Source organism: Salarias fasciatus, chromosome 17 (genome assembly GCF_902148845.1).
Source record: "Salarias fasciatus chromosome 17, fSalaFa1.1, whole genome shotgun sequence".
Lineage (NCBI taxonomy): Eukaryota > Metazoa > Chordata > Actinopteri > Blenniiformes > Blenniidae > Salarias > Salarias fasciatus.
The window spans coordinates 12644173-12663644 of NC_043761.1; the positions used below are offsets into that span (position 1 = coordinate 12644173).

At 45.8% G+C, this 19472-nt stretch overlaps 1 protein-coding gene across 1 annotated transcript in view; it reads left to right on the top strand.

The window, feature by feature from the left end:
* The window catches only part of exoc4 (exocyst complex component 4), a 91880-nt gene that overhangs the window by 31655 nt on the left and 40753 nt on the right, over nt 1-19472 (top strand). The window contains exon 11 of the mRNA XM_030113598.1: nt 408-504. Within this exon, the coding sequence (XP_029969458.1) occupies nt 408-504 (97 nt within the window). The remainder of the gene's footprint in view (nt 1-407; nt 505-19472) is intronic.

Genomic DNA, 19472 nt, shown 5'->3' on the forward strand with positions numbered 1-19472 from the left:
CGAGCCGCGCTGATTGAATGATGCGTCTGCGTCAGGGCCGACGGTGTACGCCCGTGATGGTTGATGAAGCCGTTTACGGTTCTGTCTCAGGTCGTAAATAACCACGCCGCATTGTAAAAAAGTGACCTCAACGGTATTTACGCCGTAATTCTAATCCAAGGACGAAAAACATACGAGGCTGTTCGGGCCTCTGATCCGACGCTCCCTCTCTTCCGATCACTTAGTTTGCTGCTGATTTATTAAATCACATTGTTGGTTAATTGGTGGAAAACATGTCAGAACAACAAATACGTTCTGAATGAAAATCTGTCTAACACATGACGCTGTTAAAGATCCTCTCTGTAGCTGTGTAAAGGCTTCCGTTTTGACATGTCTGATTGACTCAGGCTGTGTAACTTGCGTTGCAGGCGGTGCCGACGACAACCTGATTGAAGGAGGGGAGATGAAGTTTGTCTGCAAGCCGGGAGCGAGGAACATCACCGTGATCTTCCAGCCGCTGCTCAGGTACGCCCGACAAACACGCCGAACACCCACAACACGGCGGATAGTATCAGAATTTCGTGACTCGTGAGGATGAAGCAGGTTTAGCGAGGGGATTTGTTTTGGTACATCAGGTGAAATGAGGTAAGTACCGCCTCGTTTTAATATGTGGGGTACGGATTCACGGGCGTGATTGATGCGAACTGTGAAGAATCTGGCAAAAACAGTGGAGCTCTCCATGTCAGATGTGTGAACTGTCTCCTTTTAGCTTTGACGTTTTGGAATCGAGACGAAAAAGAGGCGTCAGGAAGCGATTCCGTTGAGCTCCTGACAAGATGGTGCTATTAACGCTAAGATGCGACACGCGGGTGGAGAGCGCTTGTGAAACGTGTAACATCGAGAGTTTCTCAAACACAACAGGTCTTGATGTCAAACCCAATTGAATGGGATGAAAAATAAGTAAATAAAGGGCGGTATATCAGCTGCTCTTACCGGAATCTTTTTTGTAAAATCCCATTAAACTTAAGAAAATATATTTAAAAGCTCCTCATGTGTCTGTTCAGGCCACTCCAAACACACGAAGCCCAGGACGTGACTCAGTACCAGTAAAATGTAAAGCTAATCACGTTACAGCGCCACTGAGTGACCGGCTATTGATTTCAGGCCTTTTAATGTTCAGTCGAATATCGTCAATCACACATGACGTCATGCATTGTTCAAAAACGTTTCTTGATATCATCCAGGAGCTGGCATCGACTGCCACGCTCGCTCCGGCTCCCCCATTAAATCCGGAACATTCTGACAGGCCGTCTCTGTGGTGACGCTCCGTACGGCTGGTGCCGCCCGCGCACAGTGAGGCGCTCCCGCCGGAGTGGTGTAAATCTAATCGTGAAAGGCTTTAATTGAATTGGCCTTCGCGCGGTGATACATTACCTTCAGAGATCCATTAAAGGGAGATGTTTCCCACTTCTGCTCCGTGGCGAATGACACCATTTCAATGCGTCAATCAGCAGCGTGGACGGTAAAAAAAAACAACCGCTTGTTTATTTTGGTGTTTTTCTGGTTTAGGGGAAACTTAAATGATGCATAAGCTTGAGTCACCATTAAATCACAGTATATCACTTATCAGGTACTTTTTAGTTTTGTGTGTTGAAGTGATATTGCGCATTGCTCGTGTGTTTTTGTCCCTTTGCCTCCGCCTTGGCCTTGAATCTGTCCCTCGGCCTCTCTCTGTCGCTTCCCTTTGTATTTTTGTTTCCCTCTCTGACACACGCTGACATTCGCCCGCCGCTCGCCGCCGCGCCGGCCAAGCTTTTGTCTGAACAAATGACCAAAAATAAAACGGCGACCAGTCCTCTTGCCTACCTCTCCCGTGTTGTCTGTAATGGTTCATATCAATCAAAGCAAACTGCCTTGAACACAGGCCTCTCTCTCTCTCCCGCTCCCGCTCCCTCCCTGCAACCTGGCCTCTCCAGACTCGGAGTGCCAGTGGAGCACTGTTGCTCTGCAGATGGTTTTCTAATGGCGAGGCTCTGGCACCGGGCTGATGGATGACTACACCTCCTGCAGCCAGCCGTGCAGCTCATGGCAGCTTTAATGACAGCAGCAGTTGGGGGGTGGCAGTACAGGAAATCAGTAGCAATGCGTGGGAGATGAGACAACTGGATCTTAATGTGCGATTGTAAATGACTTTTTGTTATTTTTTTTGCGCTGTTTTATTTTTTTGTTGCTGTTGTGCACTTTTCTGGGTAACCTGTGAATCATTTTAAGCATTTTACCTACATTTACATTGCCCCAATGCATATCTATCTCTTTAAAGTGGCGTAGTGTACATCGATATCCAAACCCGAGCTGTAGATTCCATCGGAAGCAGACAGGATGTGGGTATTTCCATATGTCAAGTTTCAGATCAATAGCTGAGAATGAGATGTGCATGTGCATAGTTGAATATTGAGTCCATCTGGGTGCTTGTCATTTGCTCAGTGCATTACTGCAAGAAGGTATGATGAAAAACCGCTGAAAGCATACATGCTTGGAGGTGTCGTGTGCCTGCATACATCTCGAGAGGACGATCCTTTTGACGAAACATTCCTCATTCCTTTCCGTTCCTTTTTTTTTTTTTGAGTGTTTGTCTTGTTTGTCGCGCGGTTCGGCAGGGTTATGGCCCGCAGTCTTTGAAATGAATAAGATTAGTTCTGCCCTCACAAGTCCCAGCTTGAGATCAGATGTGTCGGAGCAGAGAGTTTATGTATTTAAAGTTGAACACACAAACACAGGGCAGGCATAAGAGAGCGTTTGTGCGCCTACCCGCCCAATTTAGTTTGACTTGTGGGGTCTCTTGCTGACATTTGGGTGGTATTTACACCCCTTGCTCTGGACGAGGTTGGCATTTTGAGAAGCTTCAGCGAACCCCTAATCTCTCCCTGTTAAACATACGCCGGACAACGCACCAGACTGTGTGGTTACATTCATGCAATGAGCTGACGCTGCAAGATATCCTTTTTCATTCACACACATTATTATCTCATTTATTTACCAAAATCTGTGTTTTTTTTCCCCCCCATGTAAAAGATTGAGCCATCCATGAAGAAAACTGATGATGTTGTAGCTCATGTCAATCAGTCTTACCATGCAAGAACACTGGCAATAACTAATTGAGGTGAAAGAGAAAATACCTCAAGTTTATGACAAAAAATCTTTCTTCTCCAACACACACACACACACACGTCTACTACACACACTCAAAATGTAGTAATCATTGCTTGTTAATGGCTTGGTGTCTGCCAGCGTGTTGAATGACCTAATGGGAGTTATGCCTCACTGAATTCTCTGAAAAATTATCTAATTTGTCTTTAAATCTTTATGCTTCTTCAATTTTCGAAGTCGGACATAAAAAAAAAAAAAAGCAACATTTCGCCAATTACTTCTGGGGATTCATTAAAGCAGTTTAGTATTTATTTCAGGATTTACCTTCGTGCGGATGGTTAGGCTTGTTTTGTATTTCTAAAACATGAATAAAAATCATGTTTTTCCTCCCGATCTTTTGTGAAATCGGCACAAGGGAAGCAAACAGTGCTGGTTATTAACTTGTTGAACCCAGAGGACACCGTGTGATTCAAAGTTCTCTAAATTGTTGACGTGCAGCAGATCGCCTCGAAGTTACTTCTCCACTGTCACAGTTCACGGTTGAGCGAAAAAGTGTGCCTGCAAAGAAAAAGAGTCTGTCGGTTTCGAGATTGACAGTGAGCGCTGGAGGGGGGGGGAGCAGAGAGAGAAGGACGACAGCGGGAGCGATGAAAGGACTGAAGAGCAGACAGAGAGCGAGATGACGGGAAAAGGACGTGCGCCTCCCGCCGCCGTGGCCCTGTGGCGAAGACGACGTCTTTCGTGGCGCTTTGCTAATCTCACTTCGTCATTAGCGCCCATCCTGAGCGACGCACGCAGGACGTAGAGGTGAAACAGCAATTTCAGATCAGTTTTCAGCAAGTGAACGAACTGTTTTAACGGCGTTTCAAGGGAAAACATCGTTTTTCAAATATGGAATCTTTCACATTTTATCACTTCACATCGGGGAGGCACTGCTCAAGGGTGGTTATTGAAATTAATTTCTAACTATAAAAGATTCAGTTGTTTGACAAGCTATAAAATCTCCTATTTGATGGTCGTCATCTGTGTAATTTTGATATCTATTCCTTCAATTCTTCAGTTTTGAAAAAGCATTTGTCATCGCCCTCCACCTCTTAAAATACGCCAATATTCAGGACTGTATATAAGACAATAGCAAAAAAAAAAGATGATGTGTATTTGGGCTCTGATCTTTACTTAGTCAGACAGCGGCTCTGCAGTTCGTAGTGCAGAATACACTGACATCTGTATTCACCCTCAAACAGGCGTCTGTACGTCGGCTATTAAAATGCAGCGCGGATGTCTTGTCTTAAATCTGACTCATATACGCACTGCACAGCCCTGGCAGCCCTTGCTCTCTCTTCTAATCTTTCCTCACTTGTTGGAGAGGATTTTCCTCAGTAAATAGCACCCTCTGTCTCCCTCTCTCTTTCTCTAACTCACACCCATTAAAACTCGGAGCATAGTTGGGAATTGGGGGGGGGGGGGGGGGGTTACACTGGAAAGGTCAGAGAGAAAGAGAGACGGCGATAAAGCAGGCAGAATAAAGAAAGCAAGAACAGAGAGGGGGCAGCAGATGTGAGGCAATAAGACAGAAAAACACAAAACAAGAAACAGACAGATGGGATGAGAATAGAATGATTTAAGACGGAGGAATCAAAGAAAACGCAGGCCAGTAGAAAGACTGCGTCCATGTTTGCTCGCTTTGAATTCAAGTTCTTAATGTGTTTGCAGACATCAGAAATGCATGAATAGCTTGCAGAACATGAAAAAGGAAAGCAGAATGAGAGCAGACTGATCCCAAGGTGTCGCTTGAGCAATTTAGAACATTAAAAATAAAAAATCATTGATGTTCATTTATATTCACATAATCAGACTCCATCTATTCTTCTCGTCTTTTAACTGTATGGTCACAGATTTATGCTGAATAAATCGACAAAAAAGTAAACATGGTGTAACCTGTTACCCAGTGAATCTGCGGAAATCCACCACAGAGGATATAAACACTCATATAAGAGGAGGAAGAGGCAGGACGCAGCACCAGCTTGCTAAAATCTGTCAGGTAGCACCTACCTGTCACTGGCTGCAGCACTGCTGTATCTTTATTCGTTTATCTCTATGATGCCCTCTCCACAAGAGCGCGCACACACTCGCACTCACACGCGCACACACCGTCGCACGTGCTGCAAAAACACTCCTGGTTTTATCGCCTTTCAAAAAAGGCGACTTCAGGCAGTTTCTTGGAAGGTGCAGACTTCTCAGTCTCCTTGTGTCTCCCTGCGAAGACAAACATACACATTGTTGGCATGACAGACACACAAATATGTACACACACACACACACACAGAGCAGATATTGTGCAGGAGATTAGATCCGTCATTGCAGGGGTCTTTTCTCCGGCTATAAGAAGGTGGATAAACTCTTTGATTGTGTTTATCCATCCCGTAATGGAATCAGACTCGGTTCCCAGGGCAACGCGTCCAGCAGGCTCATGTGAAGCAGGGAGTCGTCAGCCGGAGCTTAGAGGGGTCTGGTTCGTCTGAACGCTCAGCAGTCGACTTCTTATGAAGTCGGCTTTAGAGATCCCCGGGGTGTGTCGGGGGAGAACGGTGGATCGGGGGAATTGCCTGGCCGGATAAGAGGTGAAATTAAGAGCATAAGGACGTTTACTCACATATAAAAATATCTCGTAGTTTGTTGACGCGCCGACGTGTTGACAGATCTTTTGAACCTTGTCCCAATGCTGTGGCCCGTAGATATTCTTACAGTCGTGCCGTCGCCTTCAATGTCATCCCCCCCATAGCGCCCGGCTTTCTCTGATTGGCTGCGTTTGGAAAGAGATTAGATTGTATTTCCAGCAGATTTAAAGCTTGTGCTCGTGTCTGGGCCTATTGTAGCATCAAAGAATAACTCAGTGAAAAGGAAGTACTCCATTTTTTTTTTTGGAGTGTTTTGATAATTCAATTAAGCCTCAAATGGTCTTTCAGACCTGTTGCTGTGACCGGACAGAGTGACCTTAATGCTCATTGAAAAGATGCCAGAGGGAGCTGGAGGCTTCCCAAACCTCAAGGAACACTTGTTTTCCTTTTTTCTTTCACCGTTTACTTTCATCATCTCATCTCGTCATCACTCCTCCACCTGTCACCTGTCAGTTCCTGCAATATTCAATGATTTAATCTCACTAAACAAAGACAGGAAAAACATTAGAGCTCTTCCACCAATTAGAAATGAAATCCAAGGGGAGAATTTAGACGATATTGATGTAACACTGTACTCCGGGTCTCTCATCTTCTCCTGTCCTCTGAGCCATGTCAAGGTGAAGACAGATTGCCGGAGATGGGCGATCCACAGATATTTCTTTTTGTTCCGGTCCCCCGTCTTCCGTCAATTTTTTTTTTCTCCCCCCCCCCCCCCCCGCCCCCTTTTGAATCCGGCCACAGTTGTCCGTCTCTCCCCTTCCCGCTCGCCTATCCCCTGACAACATGAGCTGCCACTCTGCGTTACTGTCACATGAGCGCGTGCCAGCCCCCACATCACAGCAGCCTTTGATTGGCCGGGCCTTTCCAGGTCGGTGAGTGGCTGCCTGATAATAACCTTGTTTGATTGCTGGAGCAGAGATGTAATTGATTGATCTGCTCACCCCGTCTGGGGCCGAGGCTCTCTGAAGTAGCCTCGTGTGTGGGTGTGCGAGCATTGAAGTGTGGGGGGGGGGGGGGGGGCTGTGGGGGGGGATTGTTTGAGCAGAGCTTCCAGATAAGCATACGTGCGCACATACCTCGGCTCGCCATGCAGATCACACTCGGGCGTTTACCGGCGCTTTTCTCTGATTGTAGAATACAGCAGCGGAGGTGTGTAAATGAGGGATAATGCATAGGGGGGGGGGGGTGTTTTTTTAAGCTCTTCCCAGCACATCTGCCCTGTGCAACTCTCCAAACAAACCCCACCGACGAATCAACAAGTCATTAAACCTCATTAAAATTCTCCAGCTCCCTCTGAAAGGATTGTTTGTGATTTCCTAATTGGTGGTTACATAAGTTAGTCCGTCTTTCTGGATAGTTAATTATTTTCAAGGATAGATGGCCTCATCTCGGCGCAGCCTCTAATCCAATAGGGGTTAAACAGACTCCAGACATTTCAAAGAGACAGTGTTTCACAGTTAATAATTGGAGTTGGGGAATGCTTGTCCTTAATGTGTGTATATGTGGTTAAAATCAAGGTCTGCGGGCTAACAGAGGCCATTATTTGTGTTTCTGTGTGGGCTTGCGTTGTCAGTTTTCCTCCTCCAACTAATTTGCCCGGTTTAATTTGTTCTGGGCCATCCATATAATGACTGTATTTGACTCATGTCACACTCGCAATATGAATAGAAGGAGAAATAAGCCAGTTGTTGCACAAAGAGTTTATTTGCTGCTCTTGTCTTCAATTTGTACTCCGCAAATTTGACTCTGTGCTCGTCTTTCTGCAGTTTTGAAGTATGATTTCTGTGTTGCTGACTCTGGATCAGTCGATAATTTAGCTCAGATAGCACTTCCGACATAAAGGTAACCAAATATGACTCCCCAGAGCCCAAAGGGAATCATCCTCTTGCCGTGAGGTGCCTGAAAAAAAAAAAAAAAAAAACCAAGGCTCTCACATATTTTAAGAAGGGGATCTATATCTCTCCCCTCTTGTTCTCGTTCCCCATCGGTGAGGAGCCATGGTGTGCCCATTGAGTGTTCACCCAGTGGAAAAGCCAAACTGGCAGGCTGATTGAGTCTGTATCGCCTCGCCTCGTCTCACACAAGGTTGCTTAGCGCTAAAAGGTTATTAATTCAAATACATACAGGTGACAGGGTGAGCGCCGTACCTTTGAGGTCTCCTAATCCTTTTCTCGGGAAAAAAAAACAAAAATCAATATTCTTGCCGATCAAATCACTTCAGATGTTATCTAAACCTGCCTGAGCGCGTTCTGTACCTCCGCCTCGCCCGATCTGCTCTCATGTTTGTCACTCCAGGAACCGAAGCACCGAAACACTTCTGCAATGAGGTGTTACAAGCTTTCCTCTGGGCAGAAACAGCTTCGTGCTCAGTGTGGCCTCGTCTCGAAAACGGTTTGGCTAACCGCATTACATCCACCCCAAAATAGAGCAAAAAAAAATCCACAACAGTAAAGATCGGAGGGGAATTTCTACCAGAATGGGATATAACAGGCTGTAAGAAAGGAATAAATAACAGACGGGAGGTGGGAAGAGAGGAGGGAAGAGGCAAAAATCCATTATGTTTGATGATAGTGTCTCACCCTGGCAGCAAATGCTGGTGGAAATACCCTGTGAAATGACATTAGGGGCATCTTGTAATGCGATTTCTGCTATGTGTGAATATGAGATTTCTAATGGATCCGAGCACATTAGAGCAGTCTTTATCTGTAGTATTTATTCCCCCCTGGTTTCAAATGCAATTTGCTAAGTACGACATTTCACTCCGCTTGAGCTCACCAGCTTTCTGGCTCGAAGGGATGTGGGGGAGGATTGTGTTTTTGTTTTTTTTTGTTTTTAAGGGGCGTCGGGGTTCTTCATAAAGTCATGCAATTTGTGACCAATTGATGGGGAAAGCAGTTCTTTGAGAGCCGAAGATTCTCTCCATGCGAGTTTGTTTGTCTTTACTCCTTCAATTTACTTTGAAATGGATATTTTGGACATTTTTCATGTCACTCTCAATCTGCACCGCAGAATAGTCGTGCGGACGCCGAAAACATTTTTTCTCATGGTGTCATTTTCAGCGTGATCCCTGATCTCTTGAGGTTCCAACAGAGAAAAGCAGAAATCTGAACAACCTGTTACACTTGAACAAATATGTAGCTGTAAGCACCGGTGTGTATTTTATTGGGTAATATGTTTTGACTTCTTTGTTGGCGATGTTTCTTTGCTTTCTTTAAAGTTGCATGAATAGTAAAAAGCAGATTTTGCTGCCTTTCTAAATGTGGGATACATTTCTCCAGATGTCAACCTGTTATCATACTTGGCTTTAAACATTTAGATTGACTGAGTATGTGCGTTTTATGCCGTTTCAAATCATAACTTTGAAATGGTTTGGCAGACTTCAGTCATAAAGTACAATACAGGTCATATTGACTGTTTTCGAATGCATAACTTATTTAGAAGTGTCTGAAAAAAGTCAGTTTTATTCCAGAAATGTATTTCAAGAGTGAATGGATGGATTGAACTGTACATAACCGGCTTCCTGGTTTTCGCCACTGTAACTGCAGAGTGACAAACGCATCGGGTTTAGAATCTTAGAAATACTGTACACTATTATGTGCAGAATGAGACCTCATGTGAATCCAGTGACTCCCACTGCTTTGCATTATTTAAATAACAAAAAAAAAAAAAAAAAGGATGACCTGTGTTCTTTTTCACTTTTTCCTCAGATCCTAATATCTGTTCCTGACTGATTAGGGTCACGGCATCCCTGATTAGCGTTCGCGTTACATGCTTCTGCCAGCGTTTCCGCAAATTGTCCCAAATCAGCCAATATGGTGCACTCCAAGCTCTCCGCAGGCTTAATGAGTTAGATTAAGAAGGAAGTCATTTAACCCCTGCCTGCGACACACACACACACACACACACACACACACACACACACACACACACGCATACACACATGCTTTTTTTCTGCACCAGCTCAGTCTCGCTGGGCATATCCACTCATCACAGCCAAACAAGCACGAGCACTCGCTGCTGCAACCACCTCACCTCCACCCTGCATTTCAGCAGATAGGAGATGGAGCGAGGCCATTATGCAAATGTCAGGTGTCAAGTGTAAATGAGATTGGAGGGATGGGTAACAGAAGTATTGAATATCACGCCGGCTCCCTTGGCAACAGCGCCAAGGTAATGAGAGCATTCCAGGATGTAGGGCTGGCGAAAGCCTTCGTTACGTCGCAAGATAGAGCAAGAAAGGCGAATAGAGTCCGCTGGATATACGATCTGAGGAGGACTTGAGAGCGATACCACCGCCTCGTTCAGCCCTGGAATGCGAACGCGGTTCACGCCGATGTTAATATGCAGAAAATCAGCGAGATAAAGCTGCTGTGCTAAAATGTTGACATTTTCTAGAAGTAAATTCAGAGGATTCTATCGCCCTCGATAATTTCATCATATCCCTTCCCAGTCTCTTTTTATGTTAGTTTTCTGCCTGTTCATGCCTTCGTTACTGTACTGTCTGTAGCTGTGGGCTGTTTACTGGTTATTATGACTCCTAATGCCTTTTTTGCTTTGTCTCTGCATCCTCTCTCTCTCTCTCTCTCTCTCTCTCTCTCTCTCTCTCTCTCTCTCTCTCTCTCTCTCTCTCTCTCTCTCTCTCTCTCTCCCCGGCTCATTTACTGCTCCCCCTTGCCTCCCTGTAAATATAACAAACATCAAATTTACTTGGGAATTACATAAATCTTGGTCTGCAACTGCGTGTTTATTAATGGATATCATTCAGAAAGAAATTGACTCAGGAATGACATAGAAATGTTAAAATTGAACCTGCGAGTTGCCACTTTTTTTTTTTTTTCTTGCTCTTTGAAAGCGGCTGACGTACAAAGAAAGAGCTTTCCCTTTTGAAGCCTCCCGCTTCATTTAAAGGCTTCACAGTATTTACCAACCTGCCTCGGCAGAGTTCCTGGGCTTGTCTTTACTATTTAATGTAGAATTTAAAAGACTGAAGGCAACTGAGGTGAATCTTACAGCAAGAAATGAACTGATACAGTATAAAGAAACAGCATTTTATGTATATATTTCTATATATATGCATGGAGAATACTTTCTACTAAGGTGTGCAAAAGGGAGAACGTGCAAACTCCACACGTAAAGCAGTCCGACTCAAACATTTGGTCGGATATCTCTCCCTCGAAACCCACTCAGCCTGAACAAAAGCAAGAGCGTTTTTTTCCGGTGACCTTTAAGCAGCCCGACTCCATTCAACAGACGCTCTCGACTCGCACACGCACTCTACCGCGGGGCGCCACGGAGCATAATGCACTTCACAGGATCAGCATGACGGCGTACATGCGGATTGACACTGACGGGCTTGTTGAAGGACGTGATTTCCCCCCCCCCCCCACTCGGTGTCATGTTACGAACGGCCACGGCAGCAGACGCATGGATGTCTCCCCGATCGGCGCGCCGAAGCGGCGTATGAAAATTAGCTGCAGCAGATGACTGTTCTCAATATTTCATGGCAGGAAAAGCAGCAAAGCTGAGTCGATGTCTTATTTGGTAAAAAGTGCTGACAGCTGGCACAAATCGAGATACACCCCGAGATATTTCAGCGTGTTTTATCATCCCCGCAAACATTCGGGCGGTTACGATGGCGTGTATTTGTAGGTTTTCCAATGTTTTCGGTTTTATTTTCTGGATTTATTCCTTGGAAAAATTACTAATAGCCTGCTGTTTCCCACCGACTGAATGACAGCCCTTTAGAAAGCGGAGCTTCGCGTCTTCAAGCAGTCACAGCAGGATTGCCGGAGTTCGCCAAACACGAGGAGCGTGATTATTTTGGTTTTAGAAAACCGGCAGATGGTTGACGCGCGCGCCGACACTCAGGACATCTTCCGGTGACGATCCCGAAACCAATAAGATGTCAAAGCAATAATGAATATGTCGAGCGAATGCTGCTTAAAGCTGTTTGAACACAGTTTAATAACAAGAAAAAGAGGAGACATGGTAGAAGATGAGGTGACAGGAAAGTGAATAAGCTGAAGCATTACCGTCAAATTATCCCCTCAGCTTCCACATGGCTGCTCAGTAACTGCCTCGAGAACCCAAACTACACATCACAACGTTGCTGTGTTTTTTTTTTAATTCTTGCATTCATTGGTGGAGACTAAAAAGGGCTAAACGCTCACAGACCCAGACCGCGCACGGAGGCCACATCTCGGTGGAAAAGATGTGTCAAATGAAAAGAGCGTGCGGTACGGAGCGGGTTCTGACCTGCTCACTGGGCCCGAGGCGGTTTGTGCAGCGCCGTTTTAATCTGAGAATTCATCAGCTTCATTTCTGCTTCAAACCATTTCAGCCTCTCTTGAAAGTGACTCCACTGCCTGTAGCTTGAATTTCCACTCTCTCTCTCTATATATATTTTTTTTTAATTTTTATGATTATTATGACTGCTGCTTGTGCTGCTCACTTGTTTTTTAATGTTTCTCCAACGAAGTCACTCGACACTGTTATCTGGATCAACGGATAAACATTTCTCGCATCAGTTACTTATTAGGCGTCTTAAAGTCACTTGAATGTTGGTGCTTTTCTCTGCAGACATGCATGTGCAGTGTGTGAAGCCGTGAGTGCAAGTGTGTGTGTGTGTGTGTGGTTTTCTATATCTGTCTTTGCACGGTGATGGTCTGCTGACCTGGTGGATGTGACCTCCGCTCACTGTTGGCTGGGATCAGCTCCAGCGCCCTGCGAAGCGGTGCAGAGGATGGATGGAGTACGATTACATACGAGTACAATGTATTTAAAAAAACATATCAGATTTTATGTGAGTCTTTCTATTGGATTATGAAGCCTTTAAAGCTTTGGTACCAATTTTAAGGCTTTTGTCTTGATGATCTGCCCAATAATTGTTTCTCCCGGAGTGAATCCTCCGTGGAATCTCGTCTCGTCTTTGCTCCTCGCCTTCGTTTTTCTCTGGTCGTCTTGATGCCTGGAATATTCCGTCGTATTGTCAATGTCCATAACAAAACGTCCCTCAGGCATATCTCCCACGCAGATGACACTTTTTAAAGCAGAATAGACAAAGTGAAAGGCTGCCGCTCGCTCAAGGTGAGAGCCCTGTGGAGTGGACACACACTGTGACCTGACACTACTGGCAAAGCACATCTGGAAAGGCCAGGGACGGATCGATGAATAATTTAACCCCTAACGTCACATTTCCCTGAGTGGCATTGTATACACAGACGCCCAGGTGTGCTGTGCGTCTGTCGGTTTATATTTGTGTGTGTGTGTGTATGTGTGTGTCCGTACGATGTGTGTATCCGCCTTTCATTTCCCGCGCGCCCTATACGCTGAGAGGTGGCTATTTCGGCGGCGTAATGTGATGTGTGGGAGTATTATCAGAGCTGTAGGTATGACAGACACGCGGCCCTCGAGCCGACTGCCCGGAATTGCATTTTGTTGGCCGTCTCCAATATGAGACCTGTCACCTCTCTCCCTCCAGGCCATGCAAACCGTGATTGAGGCATTTCCGCGCCGTGTCACCATCAAGGGTAACGCGCCCCGGCGAGGGTTTTCCGTGTTTCCGTGTGACGTGCAATAAGGCTGGTTTTCATGCTGATGAAGGGTTTTCTACATCTTCAATCGTCCCGCCCTCACTCCCCCGTCTTTGAATCCTCTCTTCATTATTCTCCCACTCCTTCCCGCCTTCTGTTTGCCCCCTCTTTATGTCCCTCTCTTCCTTTCTTACCTCTCCCCTGCCCGGCCCTGTCAACACTGTCATAGCTCGGGAAGCCCTTCAGTGTATTACAGACCTCTCACCGCTAGTTCTCTTTATGGCACTCTCTCTCTTTAAATTCAATCAGGCTTCAGCGGAGCCCCCAGAACCATTTCAATTTACTACCCGGACGCCACAGGATGGAAAGTCCTACGCTAACATAAAGGTCTAAATGGAATTGAAGACTAAGAGCGGGAGAGAAGAGAGATGAAGGGAAGGTGTGGTGGTTGGATATGGGATGGGAGGAAGGCGGGGGGGGTTTGTATTGAAATGTTGCCACGGAGAGATAACGGCAATGGAGTGGTAAAAATAGAGAGAGGCAGGGGAATTAGAGGAGAGCGGGGTAAGAGAGAAAGATGAGGGGAAAGGGAAGAGTCTGAAGTGTTACAGGGGATAAGAGACCAGAGATGACAGCAGGGGAGAGGAGAAGGGGTGAAATGAAGGGTGGGAGATGGATGGCAGATAAGTGCATACAGTAACCAGAAGAGGGAATAAATATAAAATGTCTTTTTTTTTTTTAAATCCCCCCTCTTTGTAATCAGTAGAAAATGCGATGTGAGGCGGCTCACCTGGCGACACGTCTGAGGGAATGCACCAACCTCCAGACGTCTGCGACGTGACGCAGCGTCGGCTGTTCAATATTGAACATACATGGCAAACACACACCTGCGCGGGGAAGAGAGCCTAAGCTCCAACGAGTTTCCTCCGAGGCAAACGCGTCTTCAATGTATTTATAACTCGGTGAAATGAAACTTTGAGAAAGCATTAAAACCTTTTGCACTTCCCCCCTCAATCCTTCTGACCTCGGCTTGCCTGCTTCCTCCGGGGCGCCGCTCCATCCTCCCCTTCCCTCCGGGGCACAAACAGACTCCTCATGTCAGTCCTCGCTGCCAGCCCCCCTTTTGTGTGTTGTGTGCAGGTTAAGTGTTTTTCTCAGTAGTTTTCAGCCGAATTGAAAAGTGCCTTCGCACTTTACTCTCTCAGGGATGCTTGCCATTTTAGTCCTGCTGACTCATTCGGTGAAAAAAAACAAAAACAAAAAAAATCCGAGCGACCTTCGGTGCGTCTCAGACATGCGCGCCGTCGCCATCAGCTCTGATTAGAAAACAACGTAACGCGTGCGCCCACGCTCCACCCAGCGTTTGCAGAGGAGGGAATAGATTCCTTCCATCAGTTTCATCCAATACTTTCTTGCCACTCAACAATTTAGAAGTTAGACTTGTGTGATGAATGGATCGGGTCCACATTCTCACAGAGGAACTCACTCAACATAAAATCTATTGGTTTCTCTCCGTGTGTGGGCAGTCCCGTCAATTAGGTCCAAATCTTTGATCTCCTCTTTCATCTATTGACTGTAAGTCTTTTTAGCTTCTTGCAGAAACTGGAGAGTAACACCAGTCGAAACTAACTTCAGGAAGTCACCTCTAAACGCTTATGCACGGATCCCTGACCTTTTCGCGTCGGTTTGGCTTTTTTTTTTCCGTCTAAATGTGAGCTCCGTCTCTGGCCCTATAGGTTATTCTTTCAGTTAAATAAATTGTTGCAAAATGTCCCGTCTTAACCCTTCAAGGCCTGAGGTAGCAGTTGTGTTTGCAGAGAGATTATGTGTGCATCTCACGGGGATTCGACACTACGTGCTCTGCCGCACATTAAGATGCATTTTATTGACCTCAGCTTCTCGGAGCAGCAGCAGAAACGCATTCACACCCTTTACGTTGTTACTTTACTGCATCGGCTTTTCTTCTTCTTCTTCTTGCCTCTCTTTAATAAAGCAGTCCTCTCCCCCTGCGGGACGCCACTTAGAGCTCCGCTTGTTAATCAGACTTGTTTTATAAGGAGCAGATGAACACTTAAAATACTTAAGCATTGAGCAGGGTACAATCAGACCAGATACTGGATTTTCCTGCACCTGGCCATCTAACCAGAGAACTGTCTCTGTGTGTGTGTGTGTGTGGGAAGTAAGCAATTGGGACGTTTTATTAGGAAAATGCAGCCGCACTCGGAAGCCTGGAACACCTGCCTCTCTGACCGGCGCCGTACAGCGGGAGCAAAAGCAGTCATTTCGGCCCAGCAGTCTCCTATTGTGACATTCAGGCTCCTCTGCGGTTCTTAATGAGAGCCGTACCGCCCTTTTGCGCGCCGCCAGACGTCCTTCATTTACAGGACGGTGAACTGGTAAACATGACAAATTGGAGCGGTTTTCGCTGGGATACGGTCATTTCTCCGCAGGGAAGGTTTACAGATACTTAGCTTAACTTAAATAGCGATAAGAAGTGTTTGGGAATTTAGTGCTTCAGGTCTTAGAGCCATGAGGCCATTAGTGGTTGGGGAACACTTAATTTTGTTGGTGTAATTAATGCAAAACGCCAGAAAAGTCCAAACCTAATTAGACCTTTAAGACAAATGAAGACTTGATATCAAAAAGCCAGTCTTTAACACTGATTTTCCCAAGCAGCAGTTTCTCACAGTGACTCTTTGACCGACGAGACGAACTTTCAAAAATTCGAAAAACACTGAAAATATAGATCCTGTCGTGGCAAAGATGTTTCCTTTTCTTCGCTGAGAGGTGGATAAATGTTATCAATCATGACATTCCAAAGAGGGTAGTTTAAGATCAGTGAACGGAGGTAGCATCCCTGGGCTTGTGTAGCCAAACTTAGCATCTGCATCGTATTCACGGACTGAACTTTAACTACATCTCCGTGACAAAAGACTAATGAGAGACACAGTGTCGGGTAGAATTAGAGAAAGATAAAGAGATGGAAGGTGGAGAGCACTCTGTAGCAAGATGGAGGAGTCGGCCAGCAGCGGCGGCGAGGTGGTGATTTGTCTTTGAAGCTCGATGGCGTTGGCGTCGGCAGCATCAGCTAAACAAGGCCGTCTCATTTCCTGTTGTCTGCAGGAAGCAGCTGTCTGCCGCCGCCGCCGCTACTCACAGCCCCTGGTCATCAATCTCCGCGTTTTAATTGGTCTGCGCCACACTGCGACAGAGCGGCTCGCTGCGGTGCAACACACAAGCGCGCGCGTATATTGAGTGGAACTCGTGCGAGGACCTAAATGTGAGCGCCGGCGTTATGCACGCGAGTGCACAGGAACGTCACCGCAGCGCCGAGCATCTGCTGGAAATCTGTAGATGTGGCACGTCAATCACGGATATTACTAATGAACCTCTCTCAGATTTTCCCACGTACCATTTGTGGCATTTCTGTAGTGCCTGTGGATTTCTCATGATCATATCACCACCTCACAGATGTATACAATGAATTGTATTGGCTGCTTTCGGACATGAGAATAAGATACCAGGTGGTCCTCTGGGTGTGATGCTGACCTGTAGGAGTAGCTTTTGGCTTAAGTATTCAGATGGGATGAATTTTGGGGGGAAATCTAGCTTGTTCCTGCCGTTTTCTCTCGAGTTACCCACATTCGTGTCAACAGCAGCTTCTTTATTGTCCTGGTAAGTCATGAAAGTTGTCATTGCTTCATTGATCCAACAAGTCTTTATCTCACAATTGTAGCACATGTGAAGCTACAAACAAGCAAGAAAACCTTTAATGATCAACTATTTCAGTTGTTTTCCCAATGAAATGAAGACCCAATATATGTAAACTATTACAGGTGTCATTGTGCTCTTGCTATCTAGCTGTTGAATATCATCCACTGCCATGCGTGGCGGCTCACATTAAGCTCCAACAAATGGAAGTCGTAGCAAAGGTTAAAGCTAATTGGGGTATCAGATCGAGTCCGTTCCTCTCTGTCGTCTATCTCGGGCCATTTGGAGTTGGCGTAAAGGAGGGCGACCTCATGCATTCTGCTAATCCCACTCTTCCAGTGAAGCTCAGGTATGCCTGCTCCTGCATGCGGACGCACTCAGCTTCCTCATTTACATAACGCATTTGCATCTTACTGTCTTTCTCTCCATTTTATTTTTTTTTTTCTAATTCTCTTAAACAAACACATGCTTGTGCCCCTTCACCTACCCCTGATCACACAGGAAAAACACACATGCACACACACACACACACACACACAGAAAGCCTGCAGCTCATGTGAGGCAGCATCGGGGGCAAGAGCAGGGTATCAACAGCAGGGAGGCTGGCAGAGGTGTGGGCGGTGTGTGTGGGAAGACCATATGCATTTCACCAGGGACTGATGAAAACACATGCCTGCACGCTTAATCACACGCAGTATTGTCACATAATAGAAAGAGACAAAAGAAGAGGAGAATTCACTTGTCTGTATTTTCTTGCTTTTTCCTCCATCTTACACACACACACACACACACACACACACACACACACACGTACACATACACAGGCGCAAATGTGTGGATTCCAGCAAAATCCTGCGCAGGTTACAGATGGCACACACCAACTGGAATCTTAATTCTCCTCCCCCCCCCCCTCCAAAAAAAAAAACCCATTTGTGATAAAGAAGAAGCGTCTTCAGTGAAAGTGATGGCGTGAGGCTGAGCCTGGTGGAGGAAGCTGACACAGTGCCATCCTGTGGCCGCGCTGGTGAACGTCTGCTGCACCGAAATCCAATAAACAGACGGCGTGTCTCTGTTTCAGAGCCTTTATACTAGAGATATAGGAACCTACGGATCGAACCAATAGCCATACAGAATCATGATGATATGTAATTTCAAATGTCTGTGTCCTTGATGGATTCCTGTTGTTTTATGCTCTGAAATCTCTTGAGCCGCTTCATTTTTTAAAATATTCTCAGTTGTTTTCTTCATTACCGCAGCACCACTGCAGGAATAATTAAGTAGTGAGTATCGGAGTGTGTAATATTCCCAGAGAATCAATATCGGCTGTGCAGTTGGGCGACAATTAAAATGTGCCGTTCCGACGTTTACTGCGTGGCAGGTTGGAACGAAAGCTAATGCCGGTCGCGCCGTAAAAGCCCGTAAAGAGTCTCCATTCATTAGAATCCGTTCAGGAGTACGTAATCCCCCTCAAGTGACTCCGCCGAGCGGCAGGTAAGAATAATATAGACAAGCGCTGTCAAGTGTCCTGGATGTGGTGTATTGATGTACTGTATTGACTGTGGTTGTAAATTTTTATGTCATAGACGCGCACACACATGCACAGACTCTCTCTCTCTTTCTCTCGCTCGCCCGGTGGAGGCTGGGTTTGTCCTGTCCTTGGTGTGTGTGACGGGTCTTAACAGTACAAGCCTTCCTCAGCGGGCGGCCGAATCAGAATTCACCATAGCTTATGGGTTCGTGCCTGAGGGGAATTCTGGGAGATTTAAAAAACGCTGAGTCCCTAATAGATCTCAGCACACACTCATTCCGCCGTCTTTCTCAAATCTCTGCCTTTATCCCATTTCTCTTTCGGCGTCATCACGCCGCAGCCGAAGATAGAGATGGATGATGGGATCTCAGCCCTTTCCCATTTAAAGAAACATTTGTTACCTGAGGTGTAGTTTCTAGTGGGAAATGAATTCAAAACCGCTGCTATAAAACATCATCTCCCCTTCTGCTCCCATTTGTTTCAGCTATCTTACAAATCACGCCGCGGCTTCCTCTGAATAATCAGAGAGCCATTAGGATACAGTGAGTTGACTCATTAGCTAAATTCCGGTTAGTATAAATACATTATGCCTGTCAGGAATGTTATTTCTTGACGTTACATACACATAGGGCACGGCATCTACAATTATCCAGCTCCAAACCCAAGGCTCTGACATCTGTTTTCTAATGACAGATAATTACATGCTGTCAAGTGTAATCATCCGCAGTTGCTTGGAAGAAGCTGGGGTTGGAGTGCAACTGGCGCCGCCATGTTGGATCCAGCCGTGCCCCGCTGTGATCTGAAAAGTGGGAAGTGAGCTGTGATTTATTTTGGGCATTGGTTTGTGTGAGATATCAGTCAATCAGTCACCTAATCTTTTATTTATAACGTGTTTTT